Source organism: Megascapheus bottae, chromosome 28 (genome assembly GCF_031878675.1).
Source record: "Megascapheus bottae isolate mThoBot1 chromosome 28, mThoBot2.hap1, whole genome shotgun sequence".
Classification (NCBI taxonomy): Eukaryota; Metazoa; Chordata; class Mammalia; order Rodentia; family Geomyidae; genus Megascapheus; species Megascapheus bottae.
The window spans coordinates 15,767,370-15,793,856 of record NC_143536.1 but is presented as its reverse complement, the minus strand read 5'-3'; the positions used below and the strand labels follow the sequence as shown (position 1 = coordinate 15,793,856).

Sequence of the window (26,487 nt, the reverse complement as noted above, 5' to 3'; positions counted from 1 at the left end):
CTGTGGATGAATGTGAGTGTGGAGAGGGGATATAAAGCTACAAGGGCATGAAATGGGGTGACCAGATGCTCCCCAGAGCTGTTGAGGAACTATGTACCGGCTGGTGGACCCAGAGACCCCCCCCCCCCCGATTCCTCAGCTTATGGTCTTCGGTGAGCAGACCGCACCCAGGACTCCCAGCACCTGGCCTACGATCCAAGTGGTCAGCAGAGAGATGCTGGACCAGCAGGAGAGGGGCGCTCAACCCATGCTCCATCCTCCCATCCCAGGGAGCGGCACGGGCCCCTCCACTCCCGCTATGAAGATCAAGGGGCCAGGCAGGGCTCCCACTGTCCCCTCCGCAGCCCCACGCGCGGCGGCACTGCCCTAACAGACAATCGATTATTGAGCCGAGGCTGGAAGACGGCCGGCGGGGGCGCGGTCGCGTCTGGGCGCCAGCGGCCGCGGTGCCACAATGGGTGACAGGCAGTCCAGGTACCCAGACGCGTTGAGCGGGCGCAGCGCACCTTACCTGCTTGTCCTCTGCGGAGGAGTCGGGGTGGTGATCGGGGTCAGGTCCGAATCCGGGCGGAACCGCATCCGGGCAGGCGGGTGGGGGAGAGACAGAGAGACACGGTGAGGGGTGGGCGGGCGGCCGGGACAAAGGCGCACGCGGGCACAGGGGCGGGCGCCGGGCTCACCTGGGGTCGCCAGCTTGCTCTTGTACCGCAGTCCTGTGCTCATGGTGGCCGCCGGCGGGGGGGGAAGGGGGGGCGCGGGGGACGTGCGGCGGCGGCGGGCGCGCGGGCGGGGCGCGGCGACGAGCGGCAGGCGGGCGGCGGAGGCCGAGGCCCGGCTGCGGGGTGACCCGCCCCTCCGCGCCGCCACCGCCCGCCCCGCCCGCGCGCCCGCCAGCCAATCGGCGCCCGCCGCGCCCACGCGCGACCCGGCGCGGGCGGTGGTGGAGGCGGGGACTGAGTGCACCCTCTCCCCTCCCCACCCCCGCGACCGCGGGCCCCCAGGCTGCTGGTGGGTTCTGCAGGGTTAAAAGGCCTCTGCCAGGCCCCTGTGTCCCTTGTCATCAAGTCACTCGAGGCTCTGGCTGCTCCTGTGGGGACCCCAGGCCATTCTTGGGCCTCATTCTGTAAAGTCGGTCCCTGGGCTTGGCATCACTGCGCCCCACCTCGCTTGGGGTTAATGAATACCCTGCTCCTTGTCTCCCCCACCCCAGCAACCAAGCCCATGTCAGTGGGCAGCTGTCCAGCCTCTCTTTTCTTGATGCCTGCCTTGCCCACTCTTGACCTCCATGCTGTGGGGATGTGCTCCAGGTTGACCTGCTGCCAGGGCAACTCGCTAAGGCCCCAGACTTTGAAGGAGTTAGTGGGACTTGGTGGTATAAGTAACTATAATCTTCTATGTAATCATTATTCTCAGGGGCCCTTGCCCTTGCCCAGAGAGTCCCAGAAGTCCTTTCTCATAAAAGGACTATGGGAGCCGGTTGTGGGAGGCGCATCCCTGTAATCCTCGCTACTCAGGGAGCTGATATATGAAGATCATAGTTCCAAGCCAACCCAGGTAGGAAAGTCCATATGATTCTCATCTACAATGAATCCCCACCCCCCTTTAAATAGACCTGTGGCTCAAGTGGTAGAGAGATAGCCTTGAGCAGAAAAGGCTAAGGGACAGAGCCCAGGATCTGAGGGTCCAGGCTCAGGGTTCTCTAGGAGGATATGGCCTCTTTTGCCTAGTCCAGTAGTGTTTTCCATAGTCAGAAAGCCCACCTCTGCCCCTCAGGTGCCTGTTGTTACCTGCATTGGCCTTGGGCTCCCTGAGCAAAGTCGGTGACAGTCCCCAGAGTTGTCTGCTTAGTAAACAAAGAGGTCATACAAGCAACTTCTCTTCCCCAGTTCTTGCTCTGGCCAATCTCCATTCACTACAAACCTTCTCCAGGTCTAGGACTGGACCCTTACCCAAAGCCACAGGGCCAGATATGTTTGGAACTGAGATTGTTTGGATCAATGTGCCATCTGGTATGATGCCTCTTTGGAACCTGGATTTGTACATCATAATCACATACATTTAATATTCTTGTAGTGAACCATAAAACTATTTACACAATCCAAAATAATGGATGCTTAGAATAAATAGTTTTCATCTGTGTATGTCTTGGTTTTTTCACTGACTTTTGCCGCTGAGTTTGGGGGTTATTTGAAATTCTGATAAAGGAATGTGGACCCTTAAACGTTGGGACCAACAAGGAAGTGCCAGGCTAGAGTTCTGAGTGACTCATCAGACCAGGGTGGACTGGGGAAAAATTCTGTCAGGAAACCAGGAGCTCTGCTAAATGGTTCTCAGGGTGCATGGCAACACAGGGACACCTAGCTGGGCTATGTATGTCCACTAGTACAGACCCTGTGCTGATGGAGACAAAGCTGGAAATAAAGGAACCTTGTCTTGCACTCAGGAAGGCAGATCCAGACAGCCCTAAGTCAAGTGAGCTGAACTTGGCCTTGAGGGAGATGGGTAAAGGACATAGCTTGTGTACAGGGTATGTGGGACACATGTACAAGAGTAATGACGTGTGTGTGTGTGTGTGTGTGTGTGTGTGTGTACCAGGGCTTTCTTATTTATGGCTGGTGCTCTATCACTTGAGTCATGTCTCCCGTCTGTGTATTTTGCATTAATTGGAGAGAGTCTCAAAGACTTTTCTACTTGATCCTCCAGGTCTCAGCTGCCTGAATAGATGTGATTACAGGCATGAGCCATTGGTACCTGGAAAATAATAATAATAGGTTTTTTTTGGCAGTCCTGGGGCTTGAACTCAGAGTCTGGGCACTGTCCTTGGTCTTTCTCAAGACTAGCACTCTACCACTTGAGCCACAGCACATACACAGCTTTTTCTGTGTGTGTGGTACTGAGGAATCAAACCCAGGGCTTCATGCATGCTAGGCAAATGCTCTACCACTAGGCCACATTCCCAGCCCTTAATAATAGTTTTTGAGACAAATCTAGAGATTGTAGATAAGAAAAAAAAAAGATGAGGATTACGTATCAAATAAATGTCATGTGTGTACCTGTGGGAGTGTGTTATTGCTTTGTTTGTGTCTTCATACTGGGGCTTGAACTTAGGACCTCTTGCTTTTATTTGGCTTTGTCACTCAAGGGCAATACTCTACCACTTAAGCCATACCTCCACTCTGGCTTTGTGCTGGTTAGTTGGAGATAAAGAGTATCACTGACATTTCTGCCCGGGGTTGGCTTAAACCATGATCCTCATATTTTAGCCTTTTTAGTAGATAAGATTGCATAGTTGAGCCATTAATGCTCAACTATTTTTTTTCCTACATAAAGGTAAACATGCCAGGAGTTTGGCCTAATGGTAGAGTGCTTGCCTAGCATACATGAAGATCCAGGTTTGACTCCTCAGTACCACATACATAGAAAAAGCCAGAAGTGGTGCTGTAGCTCAAGTGGTAGAGCTCTAGCCTTGAGAAATCCCAAGGACAGTGCTCAGGCCCAGAGTTCAAAGTCAGGGCAGGCAACAAACAAAGAAACAAACAAATAAAGATAAATGTACTTCTAATATGACAGAAATGCAGTTGAGTTGAGTTCAGCATTTAATGGAGTGGGAGATGCTGTTTAGGAGAACACAATCAGCAAACATCTAAAATGCCAGGCATTTTCAACCTGGGACACTGCAGTTCTCCCTGCCCCTCCCCCCCACGTGCCCCAGGATGAGGGGAAGCCTTGAGTCCCTCCACAAGCACATAGAGACACCCTGTCTATTTGGAAGCAGTATCCATGGCTCAACGGGTAAAGTATTCACAGGTGACATTTCTGTCAGCAAGGATCAGCAGGGTCATAGGATACATTTCCAGTTTAGCCAGCTGAACAGGGTCAGCTTTACAAATTCTCACCTCTAGTCATAGCAGTCAGGGGCTAAGAGCCCCCAGGGAAACCCTTAGAAGGCTCAGGGCTATTGAAAAATACACCACCACCAGGGTCTTGGCTGATGATGGGGCTAAAGGAACCTGGAAGCTGGGACGTGGGTACACCCACCACCTGTACCTCTTCAGGAGGCTGTGGCTTGAAGGAAGGAAAGACAGCTCCTCACATTGGGGTGCTTACTTTGCCAGCACAAAAATCAAACACTGGCTGTAGTAGAGAGAACAGTAAATAAACCACTACTTCTATGTGAGGAGGTGGGGTGCTGTTTTTTAATTCATAAGAAAAAAAAAGTTAATGAGTGAAAAAAATAAATTATACCAGAGAAAATCTGTTCAACCAGTTGGGCTACAAATAGCTTGACACTTTTTGGAAGGAAAAAAAAATCTTTTTTTGTTAAGAAATTCTCAAGAGGCTGCATTTAAACCGCGCGTCATCCACTCAGCACAGATTGTGGAGAGTGGGTTTTCGCTGGTATCACAAGGCCAGTTGGAGAATGGAAGGAGCTTGTGGGGAGCTGGTCCCCTGAAAACCACAGTGACAAAACTAGTGATTCACACCTGTAATCCCAGCTACTCAGGAGGCTGAGGTCTGAGGAGTGTGATTTAGAGCCAGCAACGACAGGAAAGTCTTAGACTCTTATCTCCAATGAACCACCAGAAAACTGGCAGTGATGCTCCAGCCCTAAGTGGTAGATTGCTAGCCTTGAAAAGCTCAAGGACAGCACCCAGGCCCTGAGTTCAAGCCCTACGACTGACCAAAACAACAAAACAAAAAAAAGATCTCACAATGACACAAGGACGAGGCACCTGCTATCTGTACTTGGTAGGCAGGTGACAAAAGTGCCCAGGTTCAGAGGTAGGGCAGTTTGGGTCTGAAGTTGCATGGGACAGTTTGGGTCTGATGGCACATGGGCATGGTTGCAGTGACAAAACCCCATAGTATTCTTCACTCCATCTGAAGCTGAGGCTGAGGGCAATGGTAAAGCTAGACAAAACAGGCTAGATCCTTAGGGACTCCCCCCACACACAGGACATCTCAGAGCAGCCTGGACTTGAGTCTGGAGTAGGTGGCTCTGTGCCCTTGGGGCAGAGCAGAAAACACAGGTTTGAGTATGATACACTGGAGAATAAGCAGCCCAGACCACAGGGACCTCCGGAGCTCAGGCTTCATGCTTCCCATGGTGCGTGGATCGATTCTAGCATAGTCAGAGCCTGAATTCAGGTCCCTTCTGTCTCCCTCATCTTCCATCACTGCTGCCATTTCTCACCCTGGCCCAGCCAGCAGTATGAGATTTGAACTCAACTGCTAGTGCAGGCGCATGGAAGTGGGAGAGAGGCTCCAAATCAGGAGGTAGCAGGGGTTGGAGGGATGACTCAGCCAATGAAAGTGTCAGGTACTGAGTTCAAGTCCTGATCTTAGACCAAGAAAAGAAAGCAGAAAAGAAGGAAAGGGCTGGAAATGTGGCTTAGTGGTAAAGTGCTTGTTTAGCCCTGGGTTCGATTCCTTAATACCACATATACAGAAAAATCTGGAAGTGGCATGATGGCTCAAGTGGTAGAGTGCTAGCTTCGAGCAAAAGAAGCTAGAAGCTCAGGGATAATGCCAGGCCCGGAGTTCAAGCTCCAGGACTGGGAGGAAGGAGGAGGAGGAGGAGGAGGAGGAGGAGGAGGAGGAGGAGGAGGAGGAGGAGGAGGAAGAGGAGGAGGAGGAGGAGGAGGAGGAAGGGGGAGGGAAAAGAGGGGGATGGGGGAAGAGGGGGAGGAGGAGAGAAGGAGGTACATGCTGTGGTTTCCTATCTCTATACCTGGTGATGGTATGCACCCCTGCCTTACCCAGCCCTGCAGGGCCCCTTTTGGACCATCTCAACCTTTACCCTCATCCCCGGCAAGCCTTTTCCTGTGGGACATAGCCTAGGTTACCCTTTTAACTCCAACCCAGCTACCTGGCGCTGCTGTCCCTGTCACTCCTGTCCCATATCCAAGGAATCTCCATGGTATCAATTCACTCTGGATAGCAGAGGACAACAGAGGCACGCTGAGGTCAGGGTTACAGGGTGGATGGGGACAAGAAAGTCAGGGTTAGCCAGGCACCTGTAATCCTAGCTGCTCAGAAGGTTGAGATCTGAGGGCCATGGTCTGAAGCCAGCCTGAGCAGGAAAGTCTGGGAGACTCTTGTCTCCAATTAACCACCCAAAGCCGGAAGCGGATCTGGGGTTCAAGAAGTAGATTACTAACCTTGAGTGAAAAAACTAAGGGACAATGCCCAGGCCCTGAGTTTTAAACCCTAGTACAAAAAGACAAACAAACAAGCACCAAGGTCTGGGGTGCTCTGAATCTAAAACCCCTTTCATACTTTAGAAAGCAGTCTGTGGATCTTCCAGCAAGAGGGAAATTGTGGAGACCCAGAAGTCTGGGGTACCCTCTTTGCTCCCTAAAGCAATGACTATCTCTATGCACAAGGGAACATGTGTGCAGGGTGAGGGGCTATTGGGAAAGTTTTTCTTTAATTTCTTTGTTAGAAAAATGTAAAGGGATCACTACATAAACAAATTCTCGTCACCAATCAAAGGCTGATTAAAAGAGCAAAGAATCCTTTGGCAGCTCCCTGGCCAAGAGGGTTCTACGCAGGCCTCATTTAAAGCTGCCTGTGTACTGCAGGGCTGGACCGAGCAGGGTTCCATGGGGGATTTGAGTCCTGGTCAATACCAAGTCCCCAATTCACTGGACATCTGGAGCCATTGCCACAAAGGGCGCCTGTGCACTGTGGCTGGGAGCCAGCTTAGGGACCCATAGCAGTTAGGGTGTCTCTGCTGGGGGTGGAGTGGCCTCAGGCCACATCTGACTGGCCACAGAGGTGTCTGTGGTGCCCTGGGGCAGTGCTTGGAGGAGGGGACAGAAAGCTGTCCAGGCAGAGACCAGGAGTGCTTATGACCGCTGTAAGGAATTTCTGCCTGCAGATGCTGCCTGTGGGGCACATGCGCAGAGCTGGACCCCTGTTCATCCCCCCCACCCGTCCCGGCCTCCTCCCAACCCTTGCTACACTCTTATGGTTGTTTGTTTGTTTGTTTGTTTCCTTTACCAGTCCTGGAAACTGAACTCAGGCCCTGAGCACTGTCCTTGAACTTTCTCAAGGCTAGAGCTCTACCACTTCAGCCACAGCACCACATCTGGCCTTTTTCTGTGTATGTGGTACCAAAGAGTCGAACTTAGGTCTTTGTGCATACTAGGCAAGCACTCTACTACTAAGCCCAACTCCTGGCCCCCACTCCTGTGGTTTAATGAAAAGAAGATGAATTAGGTGATGGGAAATCGCACCAACATCTTGCTTGGCCTGGAGGCATTGTGCCATTAAAAAGAAAAATCCCACAGGAACTTGCACTTGCAAAAGACTGAGTGCTGGGCCCAGAGCACCCGTGACCTACATCTTGATGCAGTCAGCAAGAGAGCAATTTAGCAGAGCTCACCCCGCCCCTCCATCCACTCTCTTCTCTCTGCCCCGGGGTTCCTATGATCTGATCTGGGTTCCCCTGCATCCAGTGCCCTTGACCTGTCCCATGAGTGCCAGGATCTGATCTGGAAAATCCCTCTGGAATAAACAGGACACGGAGGATGGCTCTGCCCGCCCCACCCCCACCCCCAATCACAAAAGTTAAATCCTATAATGGCCTTAGCACCTTTGCCAGAAGATACATGCCCCGGCCTGTCCTGGCACCCTACCCTATACATGTTGGCAGCAGGTCCCTGACATCACCCGGAGAGGGTGGATCAGGTCAGCAACCAGCCATGCATATGTGACTTTTGCTACATATGCTTCCATGGGAAGGCAGCCCCCAAAGCCCTCAGTGTGGTACCCATCACCTAAGGTCTCGGGTGACAGCAGGGAATGAGGGGTCTTACCTTGGTCCTCACCATGGCCCTGCTTTGGTTCAGTGGGGTCAGAGATACTGACAAGTGGTGGGCTTTGGGTTGGTAGCAAAGGGCAGCCAACTTCACTTATCATGGCCATTGGCAGTGGGGCTAGCCTGAGTAGAGCCCCATCAGTTCCCTCCATGCTGGTACAGTTGGGGTTCTGCTTTTCTCCCCACTTGCTCCTCGTTGAACCTCATTTCTCATCAGTCATTGTTGCATGCCTACCCAGATCTTGAGTCATGGACCAGTGGAACAGAAAAACACTCCCACTATGTGTTGGTGGCTTCAAGACTCCTTCCGCTTTGCATGATGGGACAGGGAGATTGACGGTCATCCAGGGTAACTCTTCATGGGCCTGGGTCTCTCCTGCAATCAAGAAGTTAATATCTGTCCCCTCCCTGTTCCATAGACTCTGTGTGTGTGTGTGTGTGTGTGTGTGTGTGTGTGTGTGTGTGTGTGTGTATGCCACGAGCTGGTCCTGGGGCTTGAACTCAGGGCCTGGGCACTATCTCTGAGGTTTGTTTTTTTTTTCCCACTTGAACCGTATCTCCACTTCTGACATTTTGCTGGTTAATTGGAGATAGTTTCACAAACTCCTCTCCAGGCTGGCTTCAAACTTTGATCCTCAGATCTCAGCCTTCTGAGTAGCTAAGATTACAGTCGTGATCAAACATGAGATACTGGATTTTTGGTCCATAGACTATCTTTTTATTTTTGCCAGTCGTGGGGTTTGAACTCTGGGCCTAGGTACTGTCCCTGAGCTTCATTTTATTTTTTTGCTCAAAGTTAGTGCTGAACCACTTTGAGCTACAGCTCCACTTCTGGTTTTTTGGTGGTTAATTGGAGATAAAAGTCTCATGGACTTTCCTGCCTGAGCTGTCTTTGAACCATGATCCTCACATCTCAGCCTCCTGAGCCACAGATTGTCTTTAAAAGGTCTTCTAGTGGGCTGGGAGTATGGTTTAGTGGTAGAGTGCTTGCCTAGTTTGCATGAAGCCCTCGGTACCTCATACACAGAAAAAGATGGACATGGTGCTGTGGCTTAAGTGGCAGAGCACTACTTTGAGCCCAAGAAGAGTGCCCAAGCCCTGAGTTCAAGACCCAGGACTGGCAAAAAAAAAAAGTCTCCTAGAATGCTGGGCACTGGCGGCTCAAGCCTGAAATCCTAGCTACTCAGGAGATTGAGCTTGGATAACAGCACAGGTAGGAAAGTGTGTGAGATTCTTATTTCCAATTAACCACCAGAAAACCTGAAGTTCAGCACTAGCTTTAAGCAACAAAGCTAAGAGACAGCATCTGTGGTCTGCGCATGCCCCCCTCCCTCTTCCCTTAGGGTTTCACATTGACGAATGCCACAGGTCCTTACAGCCAGGAGAGAGGAGCTGCGCCATGAGCAGTGGCACGGAGACCCAAGAGCTGACCTCCCTGTGGCCCTGGGCAGTCGCCAGCTATGCTGAATGGACCTCAGAAGAGCAGGAAGTCCACAGCCCACAGTCGACGGCATCATTAGGGCCAGGGTGTGGGTTTTCCAGTTTCTGGGCCACCAGGAACAGAGCCAGCATGCCATCAGCCACTTTGGGTGTCACTGCCAAGACAACCCGGAAGGTTCTGCCAGACCTCGTGCCCATGGTTTTTGCCTACAACTGTCACATACACTAATGACAGATCCAATCAAGCTGTCCTACCAGAGAACCCCTAAGTCCTCGGGGGACTCACACCCCTTAGTGTGGGGCAGAAATCTGGCTTAGTTTCCCCACTTGTGACCCAGGGGAACATATTGGCTGTGCCTGGTCCTTGTTTTTTGTTTGGTTTGTTTTGAGACAGAGTTTCTCTATGCTGTCCAGGCTGGCCCAGATCCCATAATCCTCCTGCTTAGTCTTCTGACTACTGAGATTAAAGGCATGTGTCACCAAGCTTGGCTGTGTACCTGCTATTTGGAGCTGAATATGTGTGTGTGTGTGAGAGAGAGAGAGGGGGGGGGGCGGGGAGGGAACTAGAATCTGTGGTGTTCCATCTGTTGGTGGCCTCAGCACAAGAACTAACTTGGCTATATTTCCTGTGTAAAGTCAGTGTGAGGAGAGGGCCAGTCCCAATAAAGATGCATTGCAAAGATGAAAGAGAAAGAAGAGAGAGGGGGAGGGAGAGAGAAAAAGAGGGGAAGGGAGAAAGAAGAAGAGGGAGAGAAAGGAAGAACCAGGAAGTAAGAAGAGAGGGAGAGGGAGGGAGGGAGGGAGGGAGGGAGAGAGAGAGAGAGAGAGAGAGAGAGAGAGAGAGAGAGAGAGAGAGAGAGAGAATCATTCTAAAATGAAAAACAAGCCAAGCACCAGCGGCTTATGGCTGTAATCCTAACTACTGAGGAGACTGAGATCTGAGAATCAAAGTTTGAAGCCAACTGTGGGCAGGAAAGTTTTCAGGAAAAAGCCAGAAGTGGAGCTGTGGCTCAGTAGTAGAACACTATTTTTGAGCTAAAAAGCTCAGGGACAGTACCCAGGCCCTGAGTTCAAGTCCCAGAACACACACACACACACACACACACACACACACACACACACGTAAAATAATATGGGGACATAGTAATGGAGAGACAAGCGATGAACAAATACAGAAGTTGTACTCACTATACACTATGTGTCTATACAACAAGAACTGTGAGTGGGGATGGGAGGAAAAAGCTGGGTGAAGGCAATGGAGAGGGTGAAATTTTCCAAAAAGAAATGGACGCTTTACCTGACGTATGTAACTGTAGCTCCGGTGTCCACCACCCTTAAGATAACCATAAAATATATAAAAAAGAAAACTAACATGAAGAGATTAAGACATGATACAAAAAAAAAACCCTGCAATACCCTGATTGAAGCATTTATTCTTCTGGTCTCCTAGAATGAACCCATGGACACAGAGGAAGAAGTCAAATGGCAAAGGCTTATTCATGAAGAGAAACAGAGATCCCGACAGGCAGAAAGCATTCCAAGAGAAGGCACCATCTGGGGTGCTGTGCAGTGGTAAATAAGGTATCTCTAGGAGAGAGTTTAATGACTCTCAAGATCATTGGACAGCCTGAGATTCCTCAGGGCCAATCAGAGGCTCCTTCCTGCCACACCTCTGCCGTCCAGTCAGCCCACTGTGCTTACAAGTCCTTCCAGGGCCAATGGGCCATGAGGTGAGGCACAGAGGCTCAAAGTGCGACTGCTCAAGGTCATGGTGATGTGATGTCCAAGGACATGCACACAAAACTGCCCAGGGCCGTGGCAAGGGGTTCAGAACCTCTCCAGGAAGAGGCCTTTGCCCTGATTACCTAGTCAAGTTCTTTTTCTACTTTTAAGTAATTGGTGTGAGTCATGGAGGGGGGAATGGAGAGCCTCAGTTTCTCTCTGAGTAACTGCTCTCAGGTACCTCCATGGGTTTAGCTAACAGGATGTTCTCAAAACCCCATCCTTAGGGCTGGGAATGTGGCCTAGTGGTAGAGTCCCTGCCTAGCATGCATGAAGCCCTGGGTTTGATTCCTCAGTAAATAGAAAAAGCTGAACGTGGTACTGTAGCTCAAGTGGTAGACTGCTAACCTTGAACAGATGGACGGTGACAGGGAGTTTGACTTGGTAGCTCAAGTGGTAAAGTGCTTGCCGAGCATGCATGAAGACCTAGGTTCGATTCTTTGGTACCAAATACATAGAAAACATCGGAAGCAGTGCTGTGGCTCAAGTGGTAGAGCTCTAGCTTTGAGAAAGCCCAAGGACAGTGCCCAGGCCCTGAGTACAAGCCCCAGGACCAGCAAAAACAAAACAAAACAAAATAAACAAACAAAAACCACCTCGCAGACTGTCCTGCCAGAACTAGCATTGAACCTTGATCCCCAGAACTCAGCCTCCTGAGTAGTTAGGATTAAAGGCATAAGCTACCAGTGCCTGGGTATAATACTATTTTTTAGTTGATTTTTGTAGTAAATGTCAAGATTGATTTTTATAGTCTATGTTAAGATTTAGGAGGGGAGGGGGTAGGGAAGGGAAATGGGGACAAAACATGAGAAGGGGTATCAATGTGTGTGAAGTAATGCTCCTTCTATCTGGCGAATATAACTGTAACCCCCCCTATTAATTACAATTAAAAAAAGATTCAGGTTGAGGTCTTTGCCTATGAATGTCTCATTGCTTCAGCATGGTTTGTAATGGCTTTCAACGAGTTGCATATTAGTTCATTTCCATTATGGTAACAAAATACCCAAAGCAGGGTTCTTTATGAAGAAAAGACGTTTATCTAGCTCACTGTATGAAAGGCTGAGAAACCCAGATCAAGTAGCTCCATGGATTTGGTGGCTAATGAGGACCTCTGGGCAGATTGTATCACCGTGAGAGTGGATGTAACACCAAGAGATTGTGTGGTAAGACAGGAAACCACAGGGCAGAGAGGAATCAAGATCAATTTCATCATAACCTTCCCCCCCCCCCCCAGATCTAATCAGGTTATGGGAAAACTACATCAATTCCTTCTGAGGGCAGCATCTTCTATGACCTTACTACTTTCCACTCTAACCCCACCTCTTAAAGGCCCACCATCTCTCAATATCACCACACCCAGGGATCAAGTCTTCAGCACATCCAAATCACATCCAAACCATAGCAAGTTACTTTTGAACTTTGATTAGGAAGTATCCGCAGGCCAGGAGCTTGGCCTAGTGGTAGAGTGCTTGCCCAGCATGCCCAAAGAAGTCCTGGGTTTGATTCCTTGGTACCACATACACAGAAAAGGCTGGAAAGGTGCTGTGGCTCAAGTGAGAGAGCTAGCCTTGAGAAAGCTCCAACTCCAGCTCCAGGATTGGCAATAACAGAAAGAAAGAAACAGAGAGGGCGGGGAGGGAAGGAGGAAGGGAGGGAGGAACGAAAGAAATCTACTCTACCTGACTTATATTAACTATCACCTTTATAACAAAAATAAAAAAATAGAAGTAAATTTAAAAAAAGAATTAGCTGAACTGAAGCTTATAATCCTAGCTATGCAGAAGACTGAGAATTGAGGATTGAGATTCACAGCCAGCCCCAATACGAAAGTCTGTGAGAATCTTATTTCCAATCAACCAGCAAAAAGCTGGAAGTAGAGCTGTGATTCGAGAGGTAGAGCAGGAATTTTGAGTGAAAAAGTTGCTATAGTTTTGGATTAGGTCTTAAAATCAGGCAGTTTGCCTGTTCATCAGCAGAGTTGAAGACTATGACTGACACACAGCAATTGTGGTTTATGTTTGAAGTTTAAAAAATTATAGGGCCAGGCTGGGCGCAGAGAGAGAGAGAGAGAGGGAGAGAGACTTGAACTCTGAGCCCTTTTGCTGGTTAATTGGAGGTGGGATCTTGAGGACTTTTGGCTTCCAATCCTGATCCCTCCAGCTGGGAGCCTGGAGTAGCTAGGATGAAAGTTGTGAGCTCTGACACCTGGTTCATTCTGTCCTTTCTAAGATGCCCGGGAATCCAGAGGAGGCGCAGGGATCAAAGGCATTGTTGGTATGGCCAACCTTGAAGACAACATCCTGTCAAATCTATTGCTTTGTTTTGGAGCCATCTGTCTTCTCTGCTCCGCAGACTGGACAATCCGTGTGGAGCCATCCCTTGCTGGCAGAGTGGGATACACTGGCATGGGCATTGGTGTGGACGGGCCAGGACAGCTGCAGAGCAGAGGAGCAAGGCAGTCCAGGTGTGAGGTGTGGGCAGGTGGCAGGTGTCTGTGGGGCAGGCTTGCAGAGGTGGTGCAGGACAGTAGGGGACGAGACTACAAATGCACTGGCTGGTGGGGGGTTGCCCTACCCACCCTAACGTCCTGCTCTGGCTGGGAAAGAAACCCCCCCCTCCCCGCCCATGAGCAAGGGTGTTTGCATTGGCTATGGCCCCAGAGGCTGCTAGGAGCCGAATGGAGCTGTCTGGGGCTCCTGTAGAGTTGCTGAGTGAAAGGCCACATACCGTGGTTTGGCACTGTCCTGGCTCCAGCTAGGAGAGGGGGTGCCTGTGTTGTGTTTGGCCAGCTCTCTCCAAGGCCTGGACCCCCAAGCCCCTCAGGGACTGATGACGTTTTTCCTGTGCAGACGACTTCTCCCCACAAACATGGCCAAAGGAGATCCCTAAGAAATGACCATGGAGTCAAGTCAGGGGAGCCCCCGCCCTGAGGCTAATGCTGGCTCTGCCAGTGGCCTGGCAGTCTAGGTGTGTGAGGGGACCAGGAGTAACATGGCTAATTCCCCCTCGGGGTGTTACAGAATGAGCATCTCCTGGTGGCATTTCCTTTTTTCTTACCCAGATCAAGGCCTTCAGGAAGCTGTCCCCTCCTGCAGCCGCGAAGCTCCACCAGCGTCAACCCCTACACCATTGCCTTGTGGCTCTCGCATGCCCTCCATTTCTCATCTGCATATTCTTCTCTTCCCTCATGAGATGAGAGCCTGGCCTGTCTGTTGTACGTGGCTTCTCTGTGCACACATCCCACACACCACTTGCCATCATATAGGTAGTGACCAAATTATTCTCTCAATTGTTTTTTAAGTTTTAAATTTTATTTATTTATTTATTGCCAGACCAGGGCTTGAGCTCAGGGCCTGAGCACTGTCCTTGGGCTTTCTCAAGGCTAGAACTCTACCACTTGAGCCATAGCACCACTTCTGGCTTTTTCTATCTATGTGCTACTGAGGAATTGAACCCAGGTCTTTGTGAATGCTAGGTAAACACTCTACCATTAGGTCAAATTCCTGGCTCCAGGTCTGGCACCTTTGGTAGACAGGCCTACACTGGCTTCTGTCCCAAAGTGACAGTTCACTCACCATTCACTGAAAGCAATCCCTCCACACACATTGCTTGGGCTCCTTCTCCACCTACCCCATAGGGCTCTAGTTGGACCTCTGATTCCTATGCTCACATGAAATCACATTGCACTGCTTGACACCATGCCACCCATTCTAGGGTCCTGGGGCCGCATGATGAAGGTTCATAGTCTAGAGACAGCTTACCCACAAATCTCTTAGTTGCAGGGATGGGAAATCCAAGAGCAAGGCAAGGGCTGCCTTGGTTTCGCCTGGGGCCTTTCTCTTTGCTTGTACATGCCCATGTTTTCTTAGGAGGTCACTTTGGGTTAGCGTTGCTCCTCAAGCAGTCAGAGTTTAGTTTGAAGACCCCTATCTCAAGGCTAGCCCTCTCCCACTTGAACTGCAGCACTACTTCCAGCCTTTTCTGTGTATTTGGTATGGAGGAATCAAACCCAGAGCGTCATGAATGCTAGGCAAGCACTCTACCACTAGGCTACACTCTCACCCCTCCTTAAGACTCTTATCTCCAATAAACTACTTAGAAAATGCCAAAATTGGTGCTGTGGCTCAAGTGGTAGAACACTAACCTTGAGCACAAAGAGGCTCAGACAGCACCTAGGCCTGGAGTACAAGCCCCAGGACTGGCAAAAAAAAAAAGTTAAAAAATAAACACCCAGGCCCAGAGTTCAAGTCCCACTACCAACAAAAAAAAAGAAAAATTAAAAAATAAACCAGTCACAAATGACAAACACTACGTGACTCCACTTCCACACAGTGTAGAGACAGAGGCAGGATGAAGGGTTCCAGGGGCTAGGGATAAGAAGAGGGAGTGAGTATTTAATGGGGGCAGAGTTTCAGCTAGGTGGAGATGGGTAGAACTCTGGAGAGGGTTGGTGGTGATGGTTGCACAACAGTATGAATGAACTCAGAGCCACAGAAATGTACTATGGTTTAAATGGTAAGCCTGGCCCAGAGCAGTGACTCATGCCTATAATCCCAACTCAGGAGGTACAGATGAGGATTGTGGATCAATGTTAGGCGTATAAACAGTTAAAACTCTTTTTCGATAAAACAAACTGGGCACAGGAAGATCAAATCTGAGGACAGCCTTGGACAAAGGTGCAAGACTTGACCTTAAAAAATAGACAAAAAAGGCCAAAAAGGATAGGAGCATTGCTCAAGTGGTAGAGGACACATTGCTGGGGTTCAAAACCCAAGTAGTTCCCATCCCAAGTACCTATATGGTTAACTACAATATTGTGTGTGTGTGTGTGTGTGTGTGTGTGTGTGTGTGTGTGTGTGTGTGGTACTGGGGATTGAACTCAGGGTCTCATGCTGTGTGACAACCATCCTACCACATAGTCTTTTGGATTTTAGTTTGTTTTCCAGATAGAGCCTATCTTTTTGGTTTTTTTTTTTTTTGCTAGTCCTGGGCTTGAACTCAGGGCCTGGCACTGTCCTTGAGCTTTCTCATGGCTAGTGCTCTACCACTTGAGCCACAGCACCAAGTTTTGTTTTCTTTGTATATGTGGCACTGAGGAATCAAATCCAGGACTTTGTGTGTGCTAGGCAAACACTCTACCGCTAGGCCACACTCCTGGCCCTGGGTCTGGCATTTTTGCCTGGACCAGTCTCTGTGATCCCCTTTCCTCCCATTCCTAAATAGCTGGACTATAGGCTATGCAACTACCAAGTTAAAAAAAAAAAAAAGAATTAAAAATCAATCAAATAGAGCCAGGAGCTGATGACTCACTCCTGTAATCCTAGCTACTTAGGAGGGGATCACAGTTCAAAGCCAGTGCAGTCAGAAAAGTCCATGAGACTCTTATCACCAATTAACTAGCAAAAAAAGCCAACAGAAGAGCTGTGGCTCAAGTGGTAGACCTTGAGGGAAAGCACTGAAGCCCTGAGTGAAAGCTTCACTACATGTGTGCACACACACATCCGATAAATAAAAAGCTACAAGCTTATAGACATAATATACTGCCATGTCCTATGAGGGGAAAAAAGTGTGTACAAGTGTGCATGCATGCACGCACACACACACACACACATGTACGTCAGCATGTGTCTGTGCTTGTACAGGACACCAGGGGCCTGCCCAAGGCAGGGGTGGGGTTGGGGTGGGGGCTTTGAGTAGGAGGGCAGAAGGAGTCAGGCCTAATTCTCCCCACATAAACCTTTGATGCTTCTGGAACTTTGAAAATTGAGACTCTGTTACTTAGTGGAAAAAGTTTTAAGAAAACAAATTGCTTCAGGAGGCCAAACCAGAGGCTAAATTAGAGCCACCCCCATCGCAGGGCAGGGCAGGGCAGGGAGGGGGCTCAGCGGGAAGAGAAGCCCCCCTTAAGGAAAAACTCAGCCTCTCAGACTGTGATGTAGTGTAGCTGGGCAGCCACGCCCAGCTTTCTTAGCAGCGTGCGGTCACCAATCCCCATGGGATGGGGACAGGGCGGGCGGCGGCGGCTTTGCTCAACCGTGGAATCTGGAGCAGCCAGAGCAAGAGGGAAGGATTATTTGCTGGGAGAAAAGTGCAATGGAACAAGCAGAGAAAGGGGAGGTTTGTGCAGAGCAATTAAAATCGACTTACTATTGAAGCCTGGAATGTTCACCCTCACACAAAAACCCTTCAACAGAAAAACAGTATGTTTGATTGAGAATTCAGAAAGCTAGCCCTTCCCTCAGGCGAGGGACCAAGGTACAGGACTTCCTTCTGAGTTTATTTTTACCTTTTGGAACATTTCAAAATGTTACCAAGAAGCCAGTTGGAGGTTTGAGAAACAGAGGAAAATTCCCTATGCAAAAAGAAGTCATTTCCTTGTCTCTGACATACCGGCTTCTGATGGAACACTTTTCCTAGATCAAGTTTCCAGAGAAATGGAAATTTCTTATGCTTTCTTGTTAAAAAGCCAGCTGCCACTGGAACCTCAATAAAATTATTCCTGCCTGGGCATTCGTAGCTCAAACCTATAATTTCATCTAGTCAAGAGGCTGAGAACTGAAGATCTTGATTCAAAGTTAGCCCAGCAAACAAAATCTGACACTCTTACCTCCAGTTATCCAGCAAAAAGCCAAAAGTGGAGCTAGACTCTGTGACGGAGTGCCAGACTTAAGTGAAAAAGTCAAGGGACAGCACTCAGGTCCTGAGTTTAAGCATGACTACTAACATACACACACACACACACACACACACACACACACACACACTCACATGCATACTTGCCATGTACACATAAATGTTAAGGGAAAGCATGAGGCCTCAAGCCCTGTAGCAGCACAAAAAAAGTTAAATTGTTTAATGAATTGTATTTTTCAAGTTAAAAAAAAAATTGAGGGCATAACTCTGGCTTGAACACAAAGGGCTTCACACAAGGTATTCTAGCACTTGAGGCATGCTTCTCTCTTTTTCTCTTTATTTTGTTTTTATGTTATCTTTTTCTTTTTTTGTCAGTTGTGGGATTTGAATTCAGAGCCTGGGTGCTATCCTTGAGTTCTTATGATCAAGGCTGGTACTCTACTAATTTGTGTCACAGCTCCACTTCCAGCTCTATGGTAGTTAATTGGAGATGAGAATCTCACAGACATCCTACCCTGGGTTGGCTTTGAATTTCGATCTTCAGATTTCAGCCTCTTGAGTAGCTAGGATTACAGGTAGGAGCCACCAATGTGCGCGCGCACGCGCGTCCACACACACACACACACACACACATACATATTTTTGCCAGTCTTGGGACTTGAACTCAGGGCCTGGGCACTGCCCCTGAACTTCTTTTGCTCAAGACTAGCACTCTACCACTTGAGCCACAACACCACTTCTGGATTTTTCTGTGTATGTGGTACTGAGGAATTGAATCCAAGGCTTCATGCATGCTAGGCAAACACTCTACCACTAAGCCACATTCCCAGCCTGCCCTGCAGAGGCCAAGTGGGTCATGGGGCTTGAACCCTGGATGTTGTCTCTGAGCTCTTCAGCTCAAGGCTACTGCCCTACCCTTGAGCCACAACCCCATTTCCTGTTTTCTAGTGATTAATTGGAGATAAGATTCTCACATTTTTAAGTACCCAGGCTGGCTTTGAACCGAGATCCTCAGATATCAGCCTCCTGAGTAGCCAGGATTACAGCTGTGAGCCACCATGCCCGGCTCAGTTCTGCATCTTTTTTAAAGCAAATTTGGAATACAGTATTTTGATCATAGATTATTCTGTGCACTGACAAGAAGTACAAACAAAGCTATATGACCAGTGACCCACACCTGTAATCCTAGTTACTCAGGAGGCTGAGATCTGAGGATCTTAGTTCAAAGTCACCCCAGGCAGAAAAGTCTATCCAACTCTTACTTGTAATTAAACACCAAAAAGCTGGAAGTGAAACTATGATTCAAGTGATAGATTGTCGCTAGCCTTGAGTGAGGAAAAAGGTTGCTGGACAGTGTTCTAGACCTTGAGATCAAGCCATCGTGCCAGCATACACACATGCACACCCCCCCACACACAGATGCAAACAAATCTTAGCAGGCCTGCAGTTTCTGAGCTATGGGATGATAGACCCCACAGGAATAGACCTGGGATGAGGTTAGGACAGATACAAGTACCAGCTGGTAGAAGCAGGGAGGAACCTGCAGTATAATTATGTACTAATTACACAGAACTAGACTTCATTACAAATATAATTAATATTAATCATATAAGTGATATATAAAGAACCATATGACCATTATATATTTATATAATGAACAATATAACTCAACATGTTAATATACTGTCACTACCCAGTTAAAATTTGTATATAATTATATATTAATAATTGTATAAGCTGGAAAGGAAAAAGCTGGATGTGGTGATGTGTCTGTCATTCCAGCTATAAAGAAAAGTCCCCAAAACTCGGCGTGGTGGCTCACACCTGCAATCCTAGCTATTCAGGAGGCTTAAGATCTGAGGATCGCAGTTCAAAGCCAACCTGGGCACTAAAAAGTCTGTGACCAACAAAAGAAAGAAAGAAAGAAAGAAAGGCCCCAAAGAGACAGATCATGGTCCAGAAACATGTCTGAGCAGAAATCAATATTCTATCTTAAAAATAAAACCAGGAGCCAGTGGTTCACACACATCTGTAATCCTAGCTACTCAGGAGGCTGAGCTCCGAGGATCAAGGTTTGAAGCCAGTCTGGGCAGGCAAGTCTGTAAGACTCTTATCTCCAATGAACTACCGCAAAACCAGAAGTGTCAGCCTTGAGGGATGGGGTTGGGGGAAGGAAGCTAAAGGACAGAGCTTTAGGCCCTAAGTTCAAGTCCAAGTATCAGCACAAAAAGAGCGGGAGGCTTGGAGGTGTGGCTTAGCAATAGAGTGGCTATGCAAGCTCAAGGTCCCGAGTTCAAATCCTATTAACATGTATAATGAGTTTTCCCTTGGGCCTCCCAGGGTGACCTTAAAAATGAACACAGTTCACACTTCCATCTTAGCATGAAGGGAACCTCTTGGTCAAGGACAAGATGGACCCCTGGGACATAGGACTGACCCCAGGCTTACAGGACAGGAAGTATGACAGAGCCTGGAGCACCCAGGAGCCAGGAAGTGCCCTGAACCACAAAGACTCCTTCATGCGACACCATAAGCCAGAACGCAGCACTGAAATGCACTACAACTGCAGTAACAATCGTAACTCACTGTGTCAAGGGAAAATTCACACACCCACACTCCTAATAAATAAGCAAGGCAAGGACATTGCCAGCCATGGCGTCGTGGTACAATGCCAGCTGCCAATTGCAGAAATAGAGGAAGGCGTTGAAAAATCATTATCTTGCAACCTCTGTAGCAATAACCAGTATAGGAAGAGCCATCAGCGGGTTCCAGGAGGCCTCTGGGTAGAATTCACTCAGTCTTGGAATTTCTCCTATGGTGTTCACCATCTCTGTGTGTGTGTGTGTGTGTGTGTGTGTGTGTGTGTGTGTGTGTGTGTGTGTGTGTGTGTGTGTGTGTGTGTGCGTGTGAATACAGGAACTTAAACGCAGGGCCTTATGCTCTTCCCTGGCTTTTTCAAAGCTGGCACTTGAGCTATAGCTTCACTTTCCGCTTTTGGGTGATTCATGGACTTTTTTGTTGTTGTTTGGTGGGTCCCGGGACTTAAACTCAGGGTGTGGGCTCTGTCCCTGACTTCTTCAGCTCAAGCCTAGCACTCTACCACTTTGAGTCACAATACCATTTCCAGTTTTCTGGTGCTGCTTGATTGGAGATAAGAGTCTCACAGACTTTTATGCCCAGGCTGGCTTTGAGCTACCATACTTAGATCTCCGCCTCCTGAGTAGCTAGGATTACAGGCGTGAGCCACCGGCACTCAGCTAGTGTCATGGACTTTTATGTTTGGGCTGGCGTCAAACCAGAATCCTCAAATCTGAGCCTCGAGTAGTTAGAATTATAAGCATAATCCACAGTTGTGTGGCTCACAGCACTCCTCCTCCTCCTTCTTTTTTAATGGCTGCTCAGATTTGAATTCAGAGCTTGGGCATTGTCCCTTAGCTTTTTCATTCAAGGCGGGTGTTCTGCCACTTCCAATCCACCTCCACTTCTGCCTTTTTGCTGGTTAATCAGAGAGGAGAGGCTCAGCTTTGTCTGGCTGGGCTGGCTTTGAACTTTGATCTACAAGTGTGAACCACTGCACCTGTCTTACAATGCCTCCCCCATTATTTTTAACTACCTCTTTTTTGGTGACACCTGGCAAGCCTGTTCTTTCTTTCTTTTCCTTTTTTCTTTTCTTTTTTTCTTTTTCTTTTTTTTTTTTTTTGCCAGTCTTAAGGCTTGAACTCAGGGCCTGGGCTCTGTTCCTGAGCCTCTCTGTGCTCAAGGCTAATGCTCTACCACTTGAGCCACAGCTCCACTTCCAGCCTTTTCAGTTTCTGTGGCACTAAGAATCGAACCTAAGGCTTCAGGCATGCTAGGCAAGCACTCTACCACTAAGCCAGATTCCCAGCCTGACCTGCTGTTTCTTATTGGACAAAATGGCTAAGCTTGCCAGGGTGAGGGATGCGTGTGAGCTGGTGAAGTGGGTGGATGCCTAGTCTCTAGAAAATTGCTGACACATTTGGTAAACTTTGAATCTAGGAGCACCCTACTTCTCAGAGATTTCTATTGCTGACCTTCAACTATTGTTAAAAACGTTAAATGGAAAATTCCAGAAATAAACTATAAGTTTTAAATTTCTTTTAGAGCAAATACGCTATCATTGCTTTGGGTGTTCTGTTGTTTTGTTTTTGTGTCAGCTGTGCAGCTTGAACTCTGGGCCTGGAGACTGTCCTTGAATTTTTCTCTTCAAGGCTAGCCACAGCTTCACACTTCTGGTGTGTGTGAGTGTGTGTGTGTGTGTGTGTGTGTGTGTGTGTGTGTGTGATGAAGTCTGTCTGTGTAGCCCCAGTTGGCCCTGAATTTGCTCTGTAGCCCAACAATTCTCCAGTCTCGGCCTCCTGAAGGCTGGGCTTATAGACATGTGCTACTATACCTAGCTGAGCACCCTGCCACTTGAGCCACAGCACCACTTCTGGCTTTTTACGTGCCTGTGGCACTGAGGAATCAAACCCAGGGCTTCGTGCATTATGGGTAAGGGCTCTACCACTAGGCCTACTCGCAGTCCCACTTATGGTTTTTGACTGGTTAATTAAAAAATAAGAATCTCCCATACATTCCTGCCTGGGCAGGCTTTGAACTGTGATCCTTAGATCTCAGCCTCTTGAATAGCTAGGATTATAGGTATGAGCCCAAGCCAGCCTCTGATCATGCTCTTCTTAATTCCATCTCCTAAGAGGCTGGAATTACAGGCATGTCCTGCCACATACACCTTGAATATATGCGCTGTGTGAATGTTAAATTTCCTGAATTTAGCCAAGTGCTGGCGGCTCCGGCTTATCATTGTAGAGCCTCAGGAGGCTGAGATCTGAGTATAATGATTTGAAGCGTAGGAGGAAAGCCCATGAAACTCTTATTTTCAGTCAACCACCAGAAAGCTGAAGGAATGTTGTGGCTCAAATGATAGAGTGCTATCCTTGAGCAAAAAAGAATTTAGGGCCCAGGCACAGAGTGGAAAGCTCAGGATTGGGGGGCTGTGTAGCGGGGAGCTATCCTATGAAGAAGGAAAGTGTGCTGAAGCTACAGGCAATGGCAGTAGACAAGGCCTCACCCAGTATGCTTTCTTCACTGTCTCTGTGCAACAGATCCATGTCATTTTTATTTTATCATCGTCCCTCTCCCCTAGGAATGCTGTCCGTTGAGATTATGTGCTCAAGTCTAGCAAGCACTGCACCATTTGAGCTACAGCTCTACTTCTAGCTTTTGGATGGTTAATTGGACATAAGAAACTCATGGACTTTCTTGCCTAAGGTGGCTTTGAACCACAATCCTAAAATCTCAGTCTCCTGAGTAGCTAGGATTATAGGTGTGAGCCATTGGCACCTAGCATGGAGCCAGAGGCACACCAAAGGACAGAGCCTTAACAAGCCCATTCTCAAGATAACCCATTACTTTACTAATCTACGAACTGATTTTAAAGGTCTCGGCTATGTGTTTCTCTTATTATTTTTGAGATAGGGTCTCACTTCCGGCTTGGGCACCCATTTAGACCACAAGCCATTTGCTTGGGATGACAGGTACCTCTATGGAGGTAGAATTTCAAGGACTTTTCTGCCCTTGAAGGCCTGAAACCACCATCCTTCCCATCTTAGCTTAGACAATAGCCACGAGACACTGCTACCTGGTTTAAAGACTTCATCTCTTCATAATCAGATCATGAGAGTTAAACTCCAACCTGATTTTCAGCAGAAGCCATAATAGACTGGGGAGGGGGAGATTGGGAGTTGAGCAGCAGGGCCAGAGGGACGAATCATAAGGGAGAGCCTAGGGCAAGCTGAGCAAGTTAAGGGGCCCTGTGTATACTTCTGGTGAAAGACACCTGGGTGTTGGGGGTTTTGTTGTAGTTTGTTTTTGTGCCAATACTGGAGCTTGAACTCAGAGGCCAGGGTACTGTCCCTCCCTGCCACTTAAGCCACATCTCCATTTCTGGATTTTTTTTTTTTTTTTTGCCAGACCTGGGGCTTGAACTCAGTGCCTGGTCACTGGCCTTGGACATTTTTTGCTCAAAGTTAGTGCTCTGCCACTTGAGCCACAGAGCCACTTCCGGCTTTTTCTGTGTATGTGGTTCTATGGAATCCGATCCAGGACTTTGTGCATGCTAGGCAAGCACTCTACCAATAGGCAACACTCCTGGCCCTCCACTTCTGGCTTTTTGATGGTTAATTGCAAACAAGAGTCTTGTGGACTTTTCTGCCTCATTGGCTTGGAACTAGGATCCTCAGATCTCAGACTGATGAGTAGCTAGGATTACAGGTATGAGCCACTGGGGACTGGCTAACGGGGTCATTTTGAGAGAGAGGAGTGATTTGGGGAGAATGACATAGTCCTTGCTGTCTCTCAGGGAGGTAGGGTGGCCTTGCTGGACCGGAGGCTTTCAATGGACTGCCTAGATCCAAAGTTCTCATGGAGGGGGCATCGAGGCATAATGAGGAGAAGAGACAGGGATGGAGAGACGGCAAGGACAGATGGTCAGATGCAGAGCCGGGGTGCATGCAGCTGGGAGACAACTCCAGCCACCCATCCCATTCAAGCTCTGCTTTCCATACTCAGCAGCTGTGACCACAAATTAAAAAGCAAATTACCGGCTTGGTGGCTACACAGCAGCTCTCACCACTGACCCCTGTCACAGGCACCCGCCCCTGCATACTCTGCCCACCAGCTCCAAGCAGTACAGAGGGTGTGGCTGAAGATTCTAGAAACTCAGAGTGCCTGCTCAACAGGGGTGCAGCTCTGGGATGTAGAGACGCCCTTTCTAGCCTCCCCAACAGGTTTCTACTGGCCAAGGGCCACCAATACCCCAGCGGTGTGGAAACCAGAAACTTCGTGTTGCAATTCCCTTTTTGCAACAAGTAGAGTGTGTCAAAGATAGAGGGAAGAAGAGAAATAGGTTTCCCTACTAGGTCGTCCTGGGGACCACGCAGCCCTGTAGCAAGACAAGGAGGCTCTTTGGAAAGCTCTGGGGTCACCAGCCAGGGTCCTGTGAAGCTCTAAGAAGGACAGGCTCTGCACTCAGCTCAGTCCTGGGGCTTGAACTCAAGGCCTGAGGAGAGATCTTTGAGCTTTTGTGTTCAAGGCTAAGGCTCTACCACTTCAGCCACAGTTTCACTTCTAGCTTTTTAGCGATTAATTAGAGATAAGAGTATCATGGACGGGGCCGGGAGTTTGGCCTAGTGGTTAAAGTGGTTGCCTAGCATGCATGGAGACCCGGGTTCGATTCCTCGGTACCATATACATAGAAAAAAGCCGGAAGTGGTGCTGAGGCTCAAGTGGTAGAGCTCTAGCCTTGAGAAAATCCAAGGACAGTGCTCAGACCCTGAGCTCAAGCCCAGGACTGGCAAAAAAAAAAAAAAAAAAGAGTATCATGGACATTCCTATCCAGACTGGCTTTGAACCAAGGTCCTCAGATCTCAGCCTCTTGGTAGCTGAGATTTTATAGGCATGAACCATTAACATTAGGCTAATCTTTTCCCCTTTCGGTGTTGAGTACTGAATTCAGCCCCCTGCACTTTCTAGGCAAGTGCTCCTCCACTGAGCTAAACCTAAAAACAATGTTTGAATTGGACTATTTGGGAATAATGATAGACTCATATGCAGGTATAAGAACTAACAGAGAAGTCTCTTCCACCCTCCACCCTGTTCTTCCCTGGAATGATATGTTGCAAAACGGTAGTGCATTTCTTGCCAACATTCAAGGTCCAGGGCGTTTCCACTGCCACAAGCCTCTTTCCCATCACACTTTTATGATTATGCTCATTTCCTCCTGGCCACGCCCCTTGACCATGCCCATAACCACGCCCCCTCTCACAGCTTCCCCCTTTTAAAATATAATTTTATTGTTCTTATTAAGGTGTTATACAGAGGAGTTATCATTTCTTAAGTCAGGTATTGAGTACACTCCTTTTTAGATAATGTCACCCCTTCCTTTGCATTCCCCATCCTAAATTCAACTCCATCAGCAACTACAGTGTTGTCCTAGTCTGTCCCTTGGTCATATATATATATATATATGAAATGGCAGATACATAGAAGTGGAATCAAGTGTGCAGTCTTTGGGGTTTGGTCTTTCTCATTCAGCAGCCTCTGAAAAATACCCAGGTTTAGTGCATCCATAAAAATAACTCACATTTCTATCAATGTTATATATTTTTCAGTGTTGGAATTTTTTATATATTTTGTCAGATCGATGCCCTAAATATTTCATAATTATTTTGGAGCTGCTGTGCTTTGAACTCAGAGACTTATGATTGCCAAGCAGGTGCTCTACCACTTGAGCCATGCTTCCAGCCAGAGCGAGGAGCTCTCTCTCGATATGTGTGTCTCTCACTCTACCATTTTGAGCCATAACTCCACTTCCAGTTTTCCAATGGTTAATTGGCAAGAGAGTCTCACAGATTTTCCTGGGCTAGTTTACAATCACAGTCCTCAGATCTCAGCCCCCTGAGTAGCTAGGATTACAAACACCCAGCCTCTTATTTTCTCCTGCTCTCCTCTCACTGGCTCCTTTTTCTCCTCCAGACAGGCTGTAGAAACTAGAATTTCTAGAAGATAAGAACTGCATTTCAGGCTTAGGCCTCATACCAGGGAGGAAGAGACATCACACCAAGAGGCAAAGGAGAATCTGAACTGACAGCCCTTGCCGGCAGCCCCCATGCATCTACTGACATTGAATCTCCGTAGACGTCCAGAATGCCAGGGTCCAGAGCACAACCCTCAGCATCCCTAAATGGTGTGCTCTGCCCTGGAGACATGGATGCTCCCCCAGCCCCTCCTTC

The 26,487-nt window shown here is 48.4% G+C and overlaps 1 protein-coding gene and 1 long non-coding RNA gene across 2 annotated transcripts in view; one reads left to right on the top strand and one right to left on the bottom strand.

Annotated features, from left to right (window-relative positions):
* Positions 1–738, bottom strand: part of Septin5 (septin 5) — an 8,585-nt gene extending 7,847 nt beyond the window's left edge. Inside the window, exons 1-2 of the mRNA XM_090320630.1 lie at positions 681–738; positions 512–522 (exon numbers count right to left, since the gene is read on the bottom strand). Coding sequence (XP_090176756.1) covers positions 512–522; positions 681–723 — 54 coding nt within the window. The 5' untranslated portion in view covers positions 724–738. The remainder of the gene's footprint in view (positions 1–511; positions 523–680) is intronic.
* Positions 386–26,487, top strand: LOC150045310 (uncharacterized). Its single transcript, XR_016533001.1, has 3 exons — positions 386–474; positions 10,716–10,837; positions 26,231–26,487. It is a non-coding gene; the product is annotated as an uncharacterized LOC150045310 (long non-coding RNA).